Source organism: Herpailurus yagouaroundi, unplaced genomic scaffold (assembly GCF_014898765.1).
Source record: "Herpailurus yagouaroundi ecotype Mexico unplaced genomic scaffold, PumYag 100, whole genome shotgun sequence".
Lineage (NCBI taxonomy): Eukaryota > Metazoa > Chordata > Mammalia > Carnivora > Felidae > Herpailurus > Herpailurus yagouaroundi.
This window is the reverse complement of record NW_024412391.1, coordinates 64,312,896-64,333,795: the sequence shown is the minus strand read 5'-3', so window position 1 is coordinate 64,333,795 and position 20,900 is coordinate 64,312,896. Positions and strand designations below refer to the sequence as shown.

At 36.2% G+C, this 20,900-nt stretch overlaps 1 protein-coding gene across 2 annotated transcripts in view; it reads left to right on the top strand.

Annotated features, from left to right (window-relative positions):
• Positions 1–294: 294 nt before the first annotated feature.
• VPS50 (VPS50 subunit of EARP/GARPII complex) overlaps positions 295–20,900 on the top strand; it is a 134,217-nt gene continuing 113,611 nt past the window's right edge. The window contains exons 1-2 of one of the 2 annotated variants that reach the window (XM_040472671.1): positions 295–438; positions 7,442–7,510. In XM_040472671.1, coding sequence (XP_040328605.1) covers positions 406–438; positions 7,442–7,510 — 102 coding nt within the window. In that variant the 5' untranslated portion in view covers positions 295–405. The remainder of the gene's footprint in view (positions 439–7,441; positions 7,511–20,900) is intronic. The other variant, XM_040472672.1, reaches the window with a different exon arrangement.

The following is a 20,900-nucleotide window of genomic DNA, read 5'->3' as shown; positions in this document are numbered from 1 at the left end:
TATATACTGTCTTCTCAATGCTTGTTCCTGTCGTTCAATGCCTGGTCACCTACGAGTTAGCTTTTCGTTTTATCAATGGAGTTACCAAGGGCAAGGAATTCTGTAAAGACAGGCGGTCGCCGTGGTCACTCAGAGCAACAAGACTTGCAGGCTTAACTGAAGCATCCACTGTTTTGCTTGCTGGGAAATGTAGTACCTGGGCTGTCCTCTCCTTTTCATTGCGGGTGTCGGTGGCAGCCGGAAGACTACAATTCCCAGCATGCTCAGGGAACGAGAGAGGCTGACCAGGGTCGGCAGCTCCACGTGACTACTCACTATGGCTTCCCTGTGTACCGGCCAGCTGTCTGGTGTTTGGGCGTGATTTGTCAGTTCTTTGCCACAGAATACCCCTTTCACGATTTCGACATGCAAAAAATCAAATCTCTTATGACCCGACAGGTAAGTCGCAGAGGCTGAAGCAAAGGCCTCCTTCTTTTCTGCTGGTAGAGGAGTCTAGATGGTCTGTCTCTGGACCGGGACGGGCGGACGCCTAAGGTATGGCTGGTGGCAGGTGTCAGGGGCACTGGAAAGTCGGGGCACACCCTGGAAAACTAATCTGAGCCGCCCTGATCCGAGCTCTGCTCAGGCGGGTAGCGGCGTCCCAGAAACATTCCTTTAGATAAGGTCAATGAGGGAGTTTCAATGAAGGCTATCTTGGTTTCCCCTCCTCTCCCTTTTGCCGTCGTTCCGGTGACAGTCCCAGCTGCCTGCAGGACTCCCTTTATCCAGGCTGCCTGTCGTCTCTGAGCAGGTGGCCTGGGTAGGCGGGTGAGGTCTGTGCAATAGAGAGGACCTGGAAAGAGTGAAAAAAAGTGGATGAGTTGAAGACAGAATTGGTAGCTTGGTGACTTTGGGCAAGTTCCCAAACCTTATAGCCTAAATTTCCAGATGCTAAAAATGAAAATAATTATTTTTGTTAATCTTATCTTACAATTCTGAGAGTCACCACCAATAAGTTAATGCGTGAGAAATTATACTTAAAAAATCATTGTTATGGCAAAATAATGGTCTTTTATTTTTTGCCACAATGATAATTCATGAATAAAAAACTTTGGTTTTTATTCCATCTCATAAATGTTATGGACTTCCTAGTCATGTCTCAGCTTTCTTCAAGCAAGAAATTATGATTTTAGATACCTTTATTTATTCAACTCTAATATTTCACCGTAATTGGCCATACTTTATTACTTTTATATGAGAGAAGTTAATTCAGGGTTGTAAATTAGAGATTTTGAGAACTTTGGAGAATATGAAGGATAGTCATTTAGTGAAAGTTTCATTTGTGAGTTAGGTTTGTTGTTTATTAGAAAACAGATTCCAAATTAAATTCTTATTTGAGAATTCAGAATTTGAGAGATACCTGAATAGGTTACAAATGGTAGATATCTTGTGAAGAATACATGAGTCCTACGCGATTATTTTACTCCTCTTAAATTGTATTGTTAATGTCACAAAAATAAAATTAAAAAGTTCTGTAAACAATAAAAGATTTAAGTAAGTGGCGATCCCTCACATTTGTTGAGTACTGGTATTATGGTTCATACCACTTGTTACTCAGGGATGTTTGCATCTTGCTCCATCCAGTAGTAGCTATGTGACCTTGAAGAAGTCACCTTTTTTGAGCATTTGTTTCCACATCTTTAAAATAGGGATGATAACATGTATCTCATGGTGTCAGATTGATGGTGATGTTCATATGATATGATGAAGGTAAAGAGATCAAGGAGTTAACACAGCATCTGGGTCTTATGAAGGAAGTGCTTGATCACAGAGTTCATCTCAGTGGCTGCACTGATGCTGAGAAAGCAGGAAAACTGGAAGCAGGCTGTTGCAGTAACAATAGTAGATGATTTCAGGCTGATTTTTGGTATCTGTTTGCTTTTTTTTTTAGTATCTCTTTAATTTTTACACCAATATACATTATATCACTACTACTCCTAAACTGCTTCTAGAATGCTGAATTTGGACTTTTGTGCATCAGCTAAATTTGGTCTTCTGTCATGTTGCTTGCCATATAGTTCAGTGTAGTCATCACTGTATAGCAACATTGGTTGTTTTATTGGTTTTTAACCTTATTTTGTAATACTGAAGGGAGAGAAAAAATACACAAGTCCAGATACCCGTGATATGTTTAGATCTCCTAAATGTAGTGAATTGTTGTGTAAATGGTGACTCTTCAGCCTCAGTCAGTTGCTTATTGGACTTGAGCAGCTCAAATCAGTGCTTAGGATAGAAAAGCCCTAAAGAACACATACAAAATAACTGGAACATACTGTGTAAAAAGTGAAGTAAAGTTAGAAGTTTTACACAGATTTTAAAAGTCATCCTAATTATATTTGTTTATGGCTTGACTTCCACATATTTAATCGTTACGAATACACATTTCATAAATCTTTAAGATGTGAAAATAGAGTGCTGCCTGGAGTTACATTGGGAGATTTTTATTTAGTAACATTTATTATTGGGTTAAATGTAGTAGTATTACATATACACAAAGATGTTTCTTTTTTGTGAGGCTAAAGAATATGCAAATAATATTGTTAATGTGGAGAAATATGAAAGGTCTATGAAACTTAGGGGTTTTTTTGGCATTTCAGCTTTGCAAGGATCTTGCTTTGGAAAAGAGTGGGAGGGTGGGCTTTGTTAGCTCTGTTTATATGAGGTCTGTTGTTCAGCTTTCTCTATTATGCTGGCCTCTGTTTTTTCAATTCATTCAACAAATGTTTACAGAGCACTATGTGCCAGGCACTATTCTAAGTTTGGGGGTGTGCAGCAGTGAACAAATCAGACAAGTGCTCAGGCAGACATAGGGATTAATGCTTTGGAAGAATAGGGGATAGGGAGGTCTGGAGTTGTTGGCAATTTGCGGTTGTTGATAATTTTAGATAGGGTGGCTGTGGAAGGCCTCACTGAGAAGGTGACATTTGAGTAAAAACCTGAAGGAAGTGAGGAAGCAAACCATGTGGATATTTGGGAAGGAGCATTCCGGGTGGAAGGAAGAGCAAATGTGGAGGTCTTGAGGCAGGACCATGGCTGCGGAACAGAGGCCAGTGCGGGTGGAGTAAAGGGAGGAGAAAATAGTAGAAAATGAGGTCGGGATGAGAGCCGAAAGCAGGAAGCCGGATCACAAAGGACCTCATCGTGACCTCATCTCCTACTACTTTTTTCCTTACTAATAGCAAAGCCATGCTTCTATTTTGATTGAAATAGCAAGCAGAGGAGTGATGCCATTTTACATATGTGGACTTCACAAAGACATTTTTGGCCTCTTTTATTTACTTATTTATTTTTTTAATGTGTATTTATTTATTTTGAGAGAGAGTGAGGGAGGCGCAGAGACAGGGAGAGAGAGACAATCCTAAGCAGGCTTATCACTGCCAGCAAAGACTGGCCTCTTTTTAAAGAATAGGTTGAAGAGGGAAAAAGAGCAAAAAAAGGGAGAACAGTAAGGATGCTATTGCAGTATCTGAATGAGAGAGGATGTGGGCCTTATACAGAGTCCTCGTGGTGGAAGGATTGAGAAGAGGCTGGATCTGTGGGTATATTGTAAATTTAGAGTTGACAGGACTTCTTGACAGATCAGATTTGGGCTGTGAGAGAAGGAGAAGCATTAAGGTTGATTCCAGATGGTTTGGCCCCCTCAATTAGAATTGGCATTTAACGAAATGGGTAAGGCTGAGGAAGGAACAGATTCAGGGAAGGCAGAAAGTTTTTAGACTTGCTTTTTAAAAGCCTCTTTTAGATATTTAAGTGGCAAGATTAAAAATAGGCACTTGGCTAAGAGTCTGAATTTCTGAGGAGAAGCACAGGATATAGATAAAAATTTGGGACTTAAAAACATATATAAGGTGTATAAAGTGGCTAAGATCACCAATGGGTTGAGTGTGGATATAAAACAGTCCATGGTTGGAGCTCTTGAGATTTCAATGCTGGAAGGGTAGGGTGGATCTAGCAAGGCAGACTGAGAAGGAGCAGCTGGTGAGGTAAGACCACAGCATCTCAAAGACCACCTGTCCCCTATCAGACACTGAATAAATATTTGTTGGATAAATGTTGGATAAAGACAACAACCAAGTAGTGTGGGTCCTGGAAACCACGTAAAGAATTGAAAAGAGGAAGGAGTGATCACCTGTGCTAAATGCTGCAGCAGATGGGTGGCAGAAGGTGAGAATGAGCTTTGGATCAAGCAGCATGGAGGTCATTGGTGACCTGACAATAGCACTTCTCATGAAGTGGTGGGGAGGAAAGCTGGATTAGGTGGGTTAGAGAGAAATTGAGGACTGAGTACAGCCACTATGTTGAATTTTGCTGAAGAGAGAAAGAGGCAGAAATCACCTCACATGCTCCTTTTGATCATTGGGACATTTAGTTGCTGGTCTCATAAATGGAAATAGAAGATTCATTTAGGCATAATAGAAGTAGTCTGAAGTGTTAAAATGTGCTTTGGGCAAAGAAATAAAGTGCAGAGGCAGGTATTTTGTAAAAAAAATTTTTATTTATATATTTTTAAATTTACATCCAAGTTAGCATATAGCACAACAATGATTTCAGGAGTAGATTCCTTAATGCCCCTTACCCATTTAGCCCATCCCCCCTCCCACAACCCCTCCAGTAACCCTCTGTATGTTCTCCACATTGAAGAGTCTCTTCTATTTTGTCCGTCTCCCTGTTTTTATATTATTTTTGCTTCCCTTCCCTTATGTTCATCTGTGTCTTAAAGTCCTCATATGAGTTAAGTCATATGATATTTGTCTTTCTCTGACTGACTAATTTCACTTAGCATGACACCCTCCATTTCCATCCACATAGTTGCAAATGGCAAGATTTCATTCTTTTTGATTGCCGAGTAATACTCCATTGTATATATATACCACATCTTCTTTATCCATTCATCCATCGATGGACATTTGGGCTCTTTCCATTTGGCTATTGTTGAAAGCACTGCTATAAAAATGGGGGTGCATGTGCCCCTTTGAAATAGCATCCCTGTATCCCTTGGATAAATACCTAGTAGTTCAATTGCTGGGTTGTAGGGTAGTTCTATTTTTAATTTTTTGAGGAACCTCCATACTGTTTTCCAGAGTGGCTGTACCAGTTTGCATTCCCACAAGCAGTGCAAAAGAGATCAGAGGCAGGTATTATTTATGCTGAGCTTTTTATAAATTTAAACTGAGGAAATTTTCAAAACAAATACTAAATATAAAAGAAAGTCAAATAATGGTTAATGATTACAGTGAGTTTCAATTCGGTAAAAGCAGAGTACTACAGTTATAACCATGAATTCCTGCTTTAGAGAAGTAAAGATAAAAATGATTTCTTTTTTGTCAATAGAAATTTATAAACTTGCTAATAAACTTGCTAATCTTAAAATACACATGAGTACCAGATGTTGTGCTCTGAGACATTTATGTGAAAAATACAGGTGAGTGTCAGATGTGCTCTGAGACACTTATGTAATTCTTCATTTTTGTTTTGATAAAAGAGAAGCATTTCTCTGTGATCACAGTAATATTCAGAATAATGGTTAGCACTTAAAGAATGCTTGCCATATACCAGACACTGTTTTTGGCCTCCCACATACATTATCTCCTTTACTCCTTATCACTGGCCTCTGCATTATTGTCACCATAATTAGAATATAAAGACAGGCAAGGTAGGTAAGTTGTTCAAGACCACAGAGCCCATTCCCTGAATCACTGAGCTCCCGTGCTTCCCAACATGTAATAGGGTTTCCAATTTTTACTTTTATTTTGTACATTTGTTAGAAAGTTGCCATATAGTATTAGCAGATTATTATATGGGGTGACTAATCTGGAGGTAAGGCCCTTTCCTAGATATTAGTGTGTATCACTTTACACTTAAGGCATTGGTTTCTTTACTGAGTAGCTCTGGGGAAAGAGAAAATTACATGTGATATATTCCTCCAAGAATTTCTGTTGGATTGATTACACAAATCTGTACTTTTAAAAATATTTATTTAAAAGGCATGACAGTTATATTTTTAAAATATATTTTAGGGGTGCTCATGCTTTTGAATCAAATTATGAAGTTTTACACTTGTGCGTTTATGTATATATATGTGCATGTATGTGTGTATGTGTGTGTGAGAGAGAGAGGGAGAGGGGTAGAAAGAGAATATGAGAGAGAATGAAAGTGAGAGAAACCTGAGTGTGGAGTCTTCTGGGAGTAATGGAATACTTGGGAGTGAGGCAAAGCACCTGCTGTCATAAAAAATTGTAGTCATGACTGGCCATATTTTATAATAGGGAAGATAGAATACATGGCTCTATAGTTTAAAAATAAGCAAGTTCTGCTCTAACTCTCCAATAGTCAACCTAAGTAAACCATATATTTTGGCTACTAAGGACATCAAAGGACCAATATAAGGTACCTAAAGGACAAAACTCAAATTTATGCATCAGCTAATTTTGCTCACAGTTTTTTCAAATGTTTATTTATTTTTGAGAGAGAGAGACAGAGTGCGAGCAGGGCAGGGGCAGAGAAGGAGACAGAAATTGAAGCAGGCTCCAGGCTCTGAGCTGTCAGCCTGGAGCCCCATCCAGAACCCCCACAACTCTGAGATAGTGACCTGAGCTGAAGTCGGACACTTAACCAACTGAGCCACCCAGGTGCCCCTCACAGACTAATATTTACAGGGATTTTAGTTATCTGCTTTGAATAGCCTATGTTTAAAAAGAGGCTTTCAAAGAAAAGTTAGATTGCTAACTTCTTTCTGTCTTGTTCACTTTCCCTGGTACAAATGAGACTTTCAGAGTCCCTCAGTAGATTGTGAATATAGAAATTACCAGGTACCAGGGAGCTAAAGAACAGTAGAAAGCAGCAAGATAGGAGATTTGTTATACAGTACAAATTGGGTGCATTGGTGAGAAATAATCAGGTAGAATCAAGGGATTACTTACGTATTAATTAAGCAATTAGCATTATTTAAAAGTCTTTGATTAGCTCAATTGGTTGGTGTATTATATCAGAGAATCATAATACTTGTTCCTTTTTATCAGGTGAATTTGGTAATGATTAATAGATAAGTCCTTTTATAGAATGCTTTTTGTCACCCAATTTTCTTTTCTTTTCGTTGTTTTTAAACTATGGTTAAATTAGACTTCAGCCATTAGTTATGAAGATGTCATATAATATTTTTATTTTAAACTTCCAAAAGTACATCTTTACTTGATTTAATAATACTATTATTAAATACTATTTAATATCATATTAATACATATTAAGTATATTAAGTGACAGCTGTTTTTAGAACGTACATTCTATATATTTTAAAGCAGGAAAATTTCTGTTTTTAATGGTGATTTCTATTTTAGTAAATATGTTCTATCATTTTATAGTCCTGCAGCAGAATTAAAATTCTTTTTATTATTATTTTTTTAAGGGTCTGAAAAGCCCTCCGGAGAACCTTAGTGATCTTGGTGCCATTGAGAGTCTCCGGGTCCCTGGAAAGGTATTGATCTATATGTGTGAGCGTGACTTTTCACTTCCTTAAAAAATAATATTGCCTTTGGATAATAATTGATTCACAGAAGCCTTTCCTTCCCACAGGAAGATGGTAGTTATGATAAAACTAGGTAAATTTTTATAGTATAGTGGGCTTGGGGCTTGTTTTTGCTTTCATTACTCATTGGGATGCAGTATGATTCATTATAGTGAAACAGAAAAATGCAAAATTGATAAATTTAGAATTTATTATTGTATCAAATTCTTAGCCTGAAATCAGTTTTATATGTATATATGGAACTTATTGATTTATATACTGTAATTTGGAGAAATAAAATGAAATAATTTACTTTTTATGCTGTAACATTTGGAGCCAAATGTATTTTTGTTATGGAGCAGACATTTTTGAGTAAGTAGCTAAAGCATAGTTTATAATAAATTATAAATATCTTAGATTTTAATCTCCTGATTCATGTGAACTTATGTTTACATATTTTAATAGGTGTTACTTGAAAGCTAGTTGGCTTTCCCTCAGGAGAATTACTAACCGTTGTTAAAAAAACCAAAAAACAAAAAACAACCGTGCTGTTCCTCACTCTGGGATATTGCCATTCGAAGCTGCCTTGGTGAATAGCGGCTCCATCACAGATCAAAGCATCGTCTTCTGAATGTCTGCTCTTGTGATTTTCAATTTGAGGATGATATTTCAAAATACTATTTGTTTCCTGTGTCTGGCATCTTAATACATAGGGCTTGTTTCTCTTGGTCAGCAATCATAAGTCCTCTCATGACGCCTCAGTGTCAGCTGCTCAGGAGAGTGATTTCCCATCCCCGTGAGGAGCCTTATCCCCTAATGTGAATTTTGTATTTACAGCTTAGGCTTTATTTGGGAGCAGACCCAAACATATTCTCCAAATATGATAATATTCCAGCCAGCCCTTTTGCATGAAATGACTTTGACAAAAACCTTAAAGAGGCATTTTGAATAGTTTTATATAATGTTATAAAAGATTATTGCATGTGATGAAATTGGGAACTAAGCAATAACCATAAATCCTAATTGACAATTCTTTTTATTTCTTTGACTCTAGAAAAAAGATTATCATGCATCATAAACATGCCTTAAATTGGATTGCGTTAGATGTTGTATTGCGTAAGAACTTTGTCGTTTTTAAACCTTGTGTGAACTTTGTCGTCTTTTTTTTTTTTTAATGTTTATTTATTATTTTGAGAGAGAGAGACAGAGCACAAGCCAGGGAGGGGCAGAGAGAGAAGGAGACACAGAATCGGAAGCAGGCTTCAGGCTCTGAGCTGTCAGCACAGAGCGCAATGCTGGGTTTGAACCCACAAACTGTGAGATCACGAACTGAGCCCACGTCGGCCACTAAACTGACTAAGCTACCCAGGCACCCCTGTTGTCTTTTACACTGTGCACCTTGATGTTTTTCCAGTACTTGTAGGTAGTGAATTTATAATGATCTCATTACCCAGTCTCCTCACTGACCTCCCCACCCGCAGCCCCATCAGTGGCTTGTGGTGTGTAATTTGAGATGACTGCTTCTGGGTGGAGAGGCTAGTCTGGGATCATATGATCAGGGTATGTATATGATTCAGGTGATGATTAAGCTTGGGGCATTGGTCTGATTGACACTCACTAAGAAGCTAAGTTAAATTATAAAACAATTAATAGTAAAATTAGTATCATGGCATTGGGCTTAAATGTAGCCTTACTCAAGAAAGCTCCTAAGTCCTTGTGCTTGTTCTGTTCTCTCTGTGCATTCTCTGGAAACATCACAAGTGCTGCAGGGTGAGCTGACTGCTGCCTTCTCCTCTGTGTATTTTTGAGACTTTAAGAGTTGCTGGATCAGGAGAGTAGTGAAACTCCAGTCAGTACACCAAGTTTGAGATGGGTGAAGTTCCTACTCAAGACTGAAATTAAGAGTTAAGAAGACTTGTGTTCAGAAATGCCCTTATACAGTGTAGTTTGGTATAACTTCAATGCTGAGTATATGTTTCATAATTTAGATGTTATTTGAGCGCCTGCATGGCTCAGTTGGTTAAGTGTCCAACTTCAGCTCAGGTCATGATCTCAAGGTTTGTGAGTTCAAGCCCCCCATGGGACTCTGTGCTGGAAGCTCAAAGCCTGGAGCTGCTTTGGATTCTGTATTTTCTTCTCTCTCTGCCCCTCCCCTGCTGGCACTCTGTTTCTGTCTCTGTCTCTCTCTCAAAAAAAACCCCAAAACACAATTTAGATGTTACTCTATAGTTAGGTCATATATATAATATATATAATATATATAAAGTTTTTATTACATCCCCAGAATTTATTCATCTTCTGTCTAGAAGTGTGTACTTTTTGACCAACATCTCCCCATCTACCCCACCCCTCAGCCTCTGGTAACCATCATTCTGGTCTCTGTTTCTATGAGTTTGACTTTTTAAGATTCAACATATAAGTGATATCATACAGTATTTGTCTGTCTCTATGTGACTTATTTTACTTAGCATAATGCCCCTCTTGGTCCACCCATGCTGTCACAAATGGCAGTATTTCCTTCTTTCTTATGGCTGAATAAAATTCCATTGTATATACGTACTACATCTTGATGTGTTCATCTTTTGACTGACAATTGTTTCCATACCTTGGATATTGGAATGCTGCAGTGAACGTGGGAATGCATATATCTCCTTGAGATGGTATTTTCATGTCCTTTGGATATATATCCAGAAATGGGATTGCTGAATTTTTAATTATTTTGAGGAACCTTCATACTGTTTTCCATACTGGCTGTACCAATTTATATTCCCACCAACAGCGCACAGGGTTCCTCTTTCTCCACGTCCTCACTAATTTAAGTCATTATCTTTTGTCTTTTTGATGATAGCCATTCTACCAGATGTGAAATGATACTGCATTGTGGTTTTGATTTGCATTTCCCTGATGATGAGTGATGGTGATATATATTTTTCACGATTTATTTTTTTAATAGAAGTATTATTTTTTTTAAGTTTATTTATTTATTTTGAGAGAGAGAGAGAGAGAGAGAGAGAGAGAGAGAGAGAGAGTATGTGCACATTGGCGAGGGCAGCAGGAGAGGGCAAGAGAGAGAGCATCCTAAGCAGGCTCTGCACTGTCAGCACAGAGTTCCACAAGGGGCTCAAATTCATGAACTGTCAGATCATAACCTGAGCTGAAATCAAGAGTTGGATGCTTATGTGACTGAACCACCCAGGTGTCCCTTACATGATTTATTTTTATACAGTTGTCTTAAAATTAGTGTCACGGCTAGTTCTTGATGATTGAACTTCTATGGCTTCAAAAAATAACTTTTATATTGAGTTTTTTAAGTTGTTAAAAATATTTCAACAAAATGTAAAACATGAATTTAAAATTATTATTAAAAAAATTTTTTTTCAACGTTTATTTATTTTTGGGACAGAGAGAGACAGAGCATGAACGGGGGAGGGGCGGAGAGAGAGGGAGACACAGAATCGGAAACAGGCTCCAGGCTCTGAGCCATCAGCCCAGAGCCTGACGCGGGGCTCGAACTCACGGACCGCGAGATCGTGACCTGGCTGAAGTTGGACGCTTAACCAACTGCGCCACCCAGGCGCCCCTAAAATTATTATTTTAAAATAACCTTTTCCTGTAATAAAAAGTTAGTATATACTGTGAACAAAAAGTACGGTAAACAGAAAAAGATACCTAAAAAAATCACAAAAATCACCAACACAGTCAAGGTTAACTTTGCCTTCTGATCTTTTCCCCATGCATATTCAAAATTTTATTGAGCATCTATTTTGTGCTAGACATTCTCTAGGGACTGAATATAGCAGTAGACAAGAGAAAACTTCTCTGCTGCCAGAGAGCTTACCTAGGTTCAAGCAGAGGGAAGATAGGCAGTAAACAAGGTGATGCAAAGTATGACAAATACTATGAAGGAAATAGAGTCGTAATGTAGACTGTGAAGCTGGAGGCTCTTTCACATGGAGTAGTCAGTGTAGGTTCCTCCTTCCTTTTCTGTTTCAAAAATGGTTTCCTATAAATTATTCTGAAGCTTGGGTTTTAAACTTAGTGAAACGTATTGCAGAGAAAATGCTTGCAGTATATTACTAGGTTTAAAAAACAAGCTACCCGGTTATTTGGCTTGGGTAGATATTTTTGAACTTAATTTATACCTGTTACATTGCCTGTTATCAAAAAGACAAGAAATAACAAGTTGGCAAAGGAGAAAAGGAAGCTCTTGTTTACCATTGGTGGGAATATACATTGGTACAACCACTATGGACAACAAAAAATTAAAAATAGAACTACTGTATGATCCAGCAATTCCACTTATAAGGAAAATGGAAACACTAAGTTGAAAAGATATATGCACCCTCATGTTTACAGCAGCGTTATTTACAACAGCCAAGACATGGAAACAACCTAAGTGTTCATAGATGGATGAATGGATAACGTAAGTGTGTGTGTGTGTGTGTGTGTGTGTGTGTGTGTGTACACACATATACACACAAATACATAACAATGGAATATTATCAGCCACAGACACGAATGCAGTCTTGCCATTTTTAACACTATGGATGGACCTTGCGTGAATTTTACTGAGTAAAAAAAGTCAGAGAAAGACCATATGATCAAATACCATATGATTTCACTTATATGCGGAATCTAAAAAGAAAACAAAACAAAAAAAGCAACAAGTCATAGATATAGAGAACAGATTGGTGGCTACCAGAGGCAAGGGGTTTGGGGGTGGGCAAAATGGGTGAAGGGGTCAAGAAGTATTAACTTCCAGTTACAAACTAAATAAGTCATTGGGACATAACATACAGCATGGTGACTATAGTTAATAATACTGTATTGCATATTCTAAAGTTGCTAAGAGAGTAGATTTTAAAGTTCTTATCCAAGAAAAAATATTCTGTGTACTGGGTGATGGACTTACTATGATCATGTTGCCATATATACAAATATTGAATCATCAGTAAAAAAACAGACAAACAAAAGAACACCACCAAAAGAACCCACCTCACTGTCTTAATTTGGGTTCCCTTGATATTCTAATGCCAGAAGTAAAAAATCCAATTTATGCTTCTTAAGTAGTCTGTGTAAATACTTGTATAGAGAAACTTTTAAACATTAACTTCATCTAATGCTTTACCTCATTCAAGTATATGTATGTAGAACATTTTTAAAAAAGGCCTCCTTGGTTTTTCTGTATGGACCCATGTCTTCTTCCTTTTCTTATCTAAGTTGTAACAAGGAAGTGAGATTTCACTGGGGTTTTCAAGAAGGAAATGGTTTAGCTTGGGTTGTGTTATGTTAAAAGGTTCTGGTGTAAAGAATAAATAGAAGGGGAATGTTAGGATGAATCATAAGAAAGGCTGTTTGTTTAGGTTAAAAATAATCTAATACTGGCAAATTTCATATGGTGCAACTCATTACAGAAAGGCAGATGGTTAAGGAAAACTGAAGAAGGGCATTAGGTGTGCTTGAGAATCCAGAAAGGACTGTTTTGTTGTTGTTGTTGTTGTTGTTGTTGTTGTTGTTGTTTTGAGAACTATATAAATTCTGGGTGGGAAGAAACCTTAGAAGTCATCAGGTACAGGGCACCTGGGTGGCTCAGTTGGTTAAGCGTCTGACTCTTGGTTTCAGCTCAGGTCATGCATGATCTCAGGGGTTGTGAGTTTGAACCCTGCGTTGGGCTGTGTACTGGCAGTGCGGAGTCTGCTTGGGATTCTCTCTCTCCTCTCCCTCCCACTCATCCCCCCACAAATAAATAAATAAATAAACTTGGGAAAAAAGAAATCATCTAGTACAACTTCTGCCTTTTATGGACAGCATGACACTGTATTCCATTTTAAGAGATGTGAGTCAAATAATCCATATACTGGAAATTTGAAATTTTGGTGGAGAAAATAGTGTAGAAAGAAAAAAAAAATAGGATTATTTGCAGCATTTTCTATAGAAAAGGAAACTTTGAGAAAGATTTCAAAAATCTTAGCTTAAATCATTCAGAGGTAAGATCAGTGGTGTCCAAGCTTTGCTGCATATTAGAATAACTAATAACCCACAGGCCCTACCCCATTGTAATTAAGTGACAGTATGTGGGGTGGAGCCAGGTGTCAGCAGTGTTAAGAAATCCCTACGTGATTCCAATGTGGAGCAGTGTTTGGGAATCTTTGGCCAAGTGGAGGACACGGTGACAAGAATGGAAAAAGGGGAACTACAGGAACTATTGTAGAAGAAAATTTTTGAAATTTTATTGACAGTTTTTGTGGGAAAGAGTAAAGAGTTAGTGATGACCTAAAATTTCATTACTGGGAAATGGATTCTGTTATAATTCAAATTAATGGGATTTTCATGCTGAAGTAAAAATAGAAGAAACTGATCTACATAGTATTTACTGACTAAATTTGTTATTCATTTGGAGAAATTTATACTTTCTGAATTATGTGAAAGGTTTTCACTTATTTTAATTGGTTACAAGACTTATGAAGACTTGAGACCAAAATTTATTATAATATATAATAATAACAATAGCCACATGGTTACTAGTTACAGAACTTATTAGGGTTGCATTTGAGAGTATTTGTTGAATCCTGATTAAAAATATTAATATTCAGAACCTTATAAATCTGTATTTTGACTTTAAGTAAACATTTTCCATAGTTCTTCCATAATGCTTACATATAAAAAGAGTACTGATAAGAAAAGAGTATGTTAATATTGTTTTATGTTTAATTAATATTATTATTAATATTGTTAATATTGTTTTATGAATTTATGAATAATGTTAATATTGTTTTATGAATTTTTCTGAGCTTCTACCTTCTGGTATTATTCTTTAAAGACAAAATTTTTTTTGTTTTTAAGGCCCTGATTCTCCTAACTCATAAATACAAATAGGATTCAGCTAGGTTTACTATTACACATGGTTGGTTTAGCTATGCCTTTGACTTTTTTCATGTAAGACAAATATAGGCCAAGAGGACAAAAGATATCTCTGTTGCCGTCAAAACTTGAAAATACATTTGTCTAAATATAAGAAGGTATTTTTGTTTGTATGTTTAATGCATTCCACAAATATTTACTGTATACCTTCTCTTATATAACATTCTGGGAGTTTGTGCAGAATGTTTTCTCACGTGTAAAATACTGCTGTGAAGTAAGATAAATGAATTTGACTTGACTTTTTAGCATCCATGAAAAGACTTCTAAAATTTAGGAAATGGAGAAGGGCTAAATTTGAGAGACATTTTAAAAGAATTTAGGACTGAGGATTTTATTGGATGTGGAAGGTGAAGATACTGGAAAAACTGCAGTTTTTAAGTTTTTTTTTTTTAATGATTACTTACTTTTGAGAGAGACAGAGAGAGCGTGAGGAGGGGCCTGGCAGAGAGAGGGAGACAGAAGATCCTAAGCAGGCTCTGCGTTGTCAGCACAAAGCCCAGGCAGGGTTCAAACTCAGAAATCGAGAGATCATGACCTGAGCCGAAGTCCCACGCTTAAAGTACTGAGCCATCTATGCACCCCAAGACTGCAGTTTTTAGACAGTGAGATTGAAGGTGTTGTGATGTCTTTTCTCAGAATAGATAGCATTTCTTCTTTTGGAAAAAGGGTCTGATCATCAGGGAAATACAAATCAAAACCACACTCAGATATCACCTCACGCCAGTCAGAGTGGCCAAAATTAACAAATCAGGAGACTATAGATGCTGGAGAGGAGGTGGAGAAATGGGACCCCTCTTGCACTGTTGGTGGGAATGCAAATTGGTGCAGCCACTCTGGAAAACAGTGTGGAGGTTCCTCAAAAAATTAAAAATAGACCTACCCTATGACCCAGCAATAGCACTGCTAGGAATTGACCCAAGGAATACAGGAGTACTGATGCATAGGGGCACTCGTACCCCAATGTTTATAGCAGCACTCTCAACAATAGCCAAATTATGGAAAGAGCCTAAATGTCCATCAACTGATGAATGGATAAAGAAATTGTGGTTTATATACACAGTGGAGTACTACGTGGCAATGAGAAAGAATGAAATATGGCCCTTTGTAGCAACATGGATGGAACTGGAGAGTGTGATGCTAAGTGAAATAAGCCATACAGAGAAAGACAGATACCATATGTTTTCACTCTTATGCGGATCCTGAGAAACTTAACAGAAACCCATGGGGGAGGGGAAGGAAAAAAAAAAGAGGTTAGAGTGGGAGAGAGCCAAAGCATAAGAGACTCTTAAAAACTGAGAACAAACTGAGGGTTGATGGGGAGTGGGAGGGAGGAGAGGGTGGGTGATGGGTATTGAGGAGGGCACCTTGTGGGATGAGCACTGGGTGTTCTTTGGAAACCAATTTGACAATAAACTTCATATATTGAAAAAAAAAAGAAAAAGGGTCTGATGAAATGTTTTTAAAACTAAAAGAAAAACAATGCAGACTATACACTGGATTTTTCTCTCTTCAGTTTGTGATGTGTCTTTTCTTTAGTATTAGCTTCCAAATGGACAGGTATGTGGCAGGCAGCTTGATGTTGTTTGCTGAAGTTGAGAAATTTTTAAAGATAGATTAAAAATAAATATATATATATGTATATTTGATGTCTTAAAGCTATTATCTTTAATATTTTCCTTTTAATAGAAATAAATTTATAAAAATGCCTGTTAAGAATATAACTGTTAAGTAAAAGAAGTAAATAAAAATATTTGGCAGAGTATCACGTATGAAATGTTTGCTTTCTAATTTTGTATTTTTAGCGTATGTTAATAATTATATTTCTGTGAATAACATCAGTACGTATTCCTGATCTTTTTCTTTAAAGACAAATGTCTCCATTTGGAATGCTGTTATTATGTAGAAAGTGATTAAAAATACATTATTTCAATCACTTAAATATGTTGTAAATCTGGGTTAAAATAATGCCACTTTAATAACCTTCTAGAAAAATCTATAAATCATTTTCTCAAAATCTCCCTTCATTGTAACCTCACCAGTATTCCACTAGATGGCATTGAAAGCCTGGAAAAAAACAAAACAAAAACAAACACAAACAGGCTTTAAAAGCTATGTTTTATTTAAAACACACAAACACAAACTGATAATGAGCTGGCTGCTTTGATGGATCATTATTGTTGTTCTAGTGGGATTTTAAGAAAATGTACCATTTCCCCACGTAAGCCAACATCTGGCATTTCATTACAGATTTATATGGTCTATGTATGGCTTTAGGGTATCTGATCTTGAATCCTTTTCATCCGAAACAAAACTATTTTTGTTCAATGATTTATGATTTTTGTAACACTGATTGCATATTGAAAACTTGATGTTTTGTTCTTCCTTTTAGCTCTGTATAGATTTTGGTAGCTAAACATTTTTTGCTCTCATTTCGAGCTGTAAGGTGTTACTAAGTTTGATAAAACTGTAATTTCCATTTTTAGAATTTATTATAACAGAGTAGCTTTTTTATGTTGATTGACGAAGAAATGTGCAAATAGTTAAAAAGAAAACCACAGCATTTGTCTTGGTAAGATTTGTCTTGGTAAACCTCAGTTCATGCTTTACAAGAATAAAATTTCTTTTTTTTCTACCTCATTCCCTCTCAACACAATGCAGTCTGCTATTCAGATATGTAATGTGAACCGTAGTCTAATAAACCAGTCACGGAAATGGAAGTTGGTTTGCATTTCATTTTTTTATTCTGTACATTTTTTGTGGGGTTTTGAAACTTGACTTGTGGAATGAAGATTTTGCATTCATCTTTTTTTGTTTGAATAAAGATCTACTGTTGGAGATTATAAATTTCCAGGCTGTTCTGTGGGTTCAAAAATTAGATTAAATTGCTTTTCAAAATTAAAGAGAAAATTCAATTTAATAATGGTAAGGGGAACTGTGAAGTTGTCATAACTCACTTTTTACACTTACAAAAGTGAATAGAATTGAAAAATTTGAACTTGATTTTGTATTTTTAATTTGCATGGTATTTTGTATAATTTAAAAGTAGTGGTTAAATGCAAAATCTGTGGTCTTTTTTTTCTCCTAAACTTGAATATATTCCCTTAAGAGATGAACTCTTAAGTGGGAAATTGTTTTGTAAAGTTATAGCCTATTTCCTTAGAAACCATAAATATACTGGAAATGTTTTATAACACCTTACACTTGAGGGCTCCAATTGTTTCATAGACTTGAATCCCCAGTTCTCATAAAACCTTTTGTTGTTATGTTGAGAGGAAAAATGGCTTGGCTGAAACAAAGATGTTCACTTAAATTTCTGTTATGATTGTTTTTCTTCATTTTTCATAGTTACACTTATGATGTGCAGTTTATATGTATATTCCTATCACTTTATCTCAGAGATGGATCAAAATGGAAAAAAAATAGGCTAGGTAGAATTAGAGGCAATCCTACAGTGTATTGTGACTGCTGGAAAAGACAGCTTCTAAAATATTGACTAACTTCTTTGTTTTCTACCACTTTCCTAAAATAATCCTGCTTGGTTTATTACGTTAAGAATATATTGAATATTTATGCTTACTTTTTTGATATAGTGTCTGGCACAGTGATATGTGTTAAGGTATTTTATTTTTAGTAAAGGGAAAATACGGCTCTAGTGTATATAAAAATATATTATTGGGTTTAAAAAAATCTCAACTGTTGCATTTTATTGCCTCGGTATATATGTAGATGCTCCCGCTGACGTTTTTCTACCCTGTGAAGCCCCTCTCTGATGTTTAACCTGTTGTATGCTTTCCTGCTACACTTTTTACTTGTGCTTTGCTTTGTATTTGCTGCCTTATTTCCCCACATTTCTCAAATTTGAAAGTTTGCCTGTTCTGTCTTCTCTAAATGGTACCTTTTTCATCAGATGTGAACTCACTGCCCTTTGATACCCCTGTGTTTTGTTTGTACTCCCTTATGTAATGCCTGGCAGGGGCATTGTTTATTCATCTGACCTTTCCTGTTATTTTAGCTGCTATTTTTTTACTCAGCTTTGTTTCTTTATTACCTAGTATAGAGAATTTTTGTATAGTGGGAATTAAAATAAATGTTAAATTGAAATATGTGACTTGATGGAGAAAGGTATGATAACAGAGCTTTGAAAGTTAACAGGTTATTTCTTAATGATAGTATGGAAGAGAGACTTGTTCTGTTCTTGCCATTGTATTTTTGCTTAGTTTTCTTTATTTGAAGTGTAGTGGATTATCATTAACAAGCAATTCTGGCACATATTGATGGTTTGTCATTGACAAATTATTTTTGGATTTTCAAGTTTTATGGAGCATTTGTACCACTCCAATGATAATATGTATTAGTTACTATGTGACGTAAGATTTATGATAAAATAAAATCCTTTAAAGAATTTTATTAGTAAAAGCAGTCTGTAAGACCAAAATATTCTCAAACTGAGTTTAAGTATCGAATATTATTGTCACTTAAAAAAAAATCACTTATTTTTATATGGTATAAGAAGTTTCATTTAATATTCTATTCCCTTGATTTTGCATTTTAATTTTTTTTGTAGGAAATCTTCTGTTCATTTTGTTTATGTAAAATTTTGCTTCATACATATATGTTGGCTTGCAAAATTGGTTTGAGGTGAAGAAGTATGTATTTTTGTACATCACCAATCCTAGGAAACCAGTTTATATAATGGCAAAATTATGGAGTATTTGTTTTGAGAATGTACAATCTAGCTGTTTCTGTTTATTTTTCTAATTTATATGCTTGAAGTATCCCTAAAATCATTTAACACTTATTATTATTTCTAGTTAGAAGAGACATTTTATTAAGACTTTAGGGAAAGTTTTGACTGTCAAAACAACATATTGTCTTTTCCTTTCTTTTTGTTCTCCTTTTTTTTCATACAATTCACTGGATAAATTAATTTTAGTTAGATCAGTGATTATTATCTACAATGTGCCTTGGCACTGTGGAGCGTAATGATGGAGAATAAGGAGAAATCTCAGTTCTCCAAAGGTGTATAATCAAATTGAGCAGGCAGCACTAACAGTAGTGAAACATTTAGAGAATGATTAGGTAGAAGCAGAGTCTGGCAGCCTGCAGGTGCACTGGGATTAAAAGGAACGAGGTGATTGGGATGTAGGCACAATGGAGTTTGTCTGAATGAGTTCGGATATATTGTTTTCACACAGGAGCCACTAAATTATCTGAAAGGAGAGGGTACTTTATAGGGATATAGCATTGGGCATTTGTCTTGGGTTGAATTCTACTTTGTGTGCTAGGTTTCTTTTTCTGCCTTTCTCGGTTTTATGCCAATGTCCTTAGTCTAGGTTACTTAGAGTGTCATGTGTTATGTGTCTGTTCTTTGAAATTCTATGGGTTTGTCTGCTCTCTGTGATATAATTGCTTAGTTCTCCAAGAATGAATGGCATTTGACCTTTTATATACATATACAGATTGTACTCCTTTTACAGATTCATTACATATTGTAGAATGTACACTTGTGAGATATTTATAACTGAAATTGTGTTTTCCCTTTGACATTCTTAATAACTTTGGATATTTGTTTCACTGTCATCGTATGTGTATGTTTGTCCTTTACAGATGAAAAAAAAATTAGGCACGGAGAGACTAAGTTACCCAAAGCTAATACCAGAGTTGTAACTAAAACCTAAGTGTCTTTACCTTCAGATCAATTAATTAGGTAGTGTATAGAGAACTTCAGCATGGAGTTAGATATCCTTGGCATTTATACATTTAAGATGAAAGTATTCATTCATTGCAATCTATTTGAATTTTTGCTTGACTTTGTACTTGATGTTTTCAATCTTAGCAGTTTTTATAATATTAAAAAAAAATTTTTTTTGAATGGTACCAACTACATTTGTTTGTTAGTGGTGCTGTGAAATTCCTAGGGAGGAAATTCCTAGGGAGGATATTGCCATATCCTGACTTGGGTCTTTTTCCCTACCTCAGTTTGCAGCATCTGAAGCTGGTATTTCAAATGCCTATGGACTTTTAGGGAGGGAGATTTCCAGGAATATCTGATCTTGTTTTCTTTTTTTTTTATTAATTTTTTTAATGTTTATTTATTCTTGAGACAGAGACAGAGCATGAACGGGGAGGGGCAGAGAGAGAGGGAGACACAGAATCTGAAACAGGCTCCAGGCTCTGAGCTGTCAGCACAGAACCCAACACAGGGCTCGAACCCAAGAACTGTGAGATCATGACCTGAGCTGAAGTCAGATGCTCAACTGACTGAGCCACCCAGGCGCCCCTGATCTTGTTTTCTATTTCATGTCTCACTCATTTCAAATTTTTATTAAATGCTTGGAGGTTGCCCATGAGTAGGTTAGTTGGAAACCTTTCTATAAGTAGTATGGTTTTAACCCAGGTCTGTTCCTCAGCTCCATTGTCCAGGGTGTTATGTAGATTA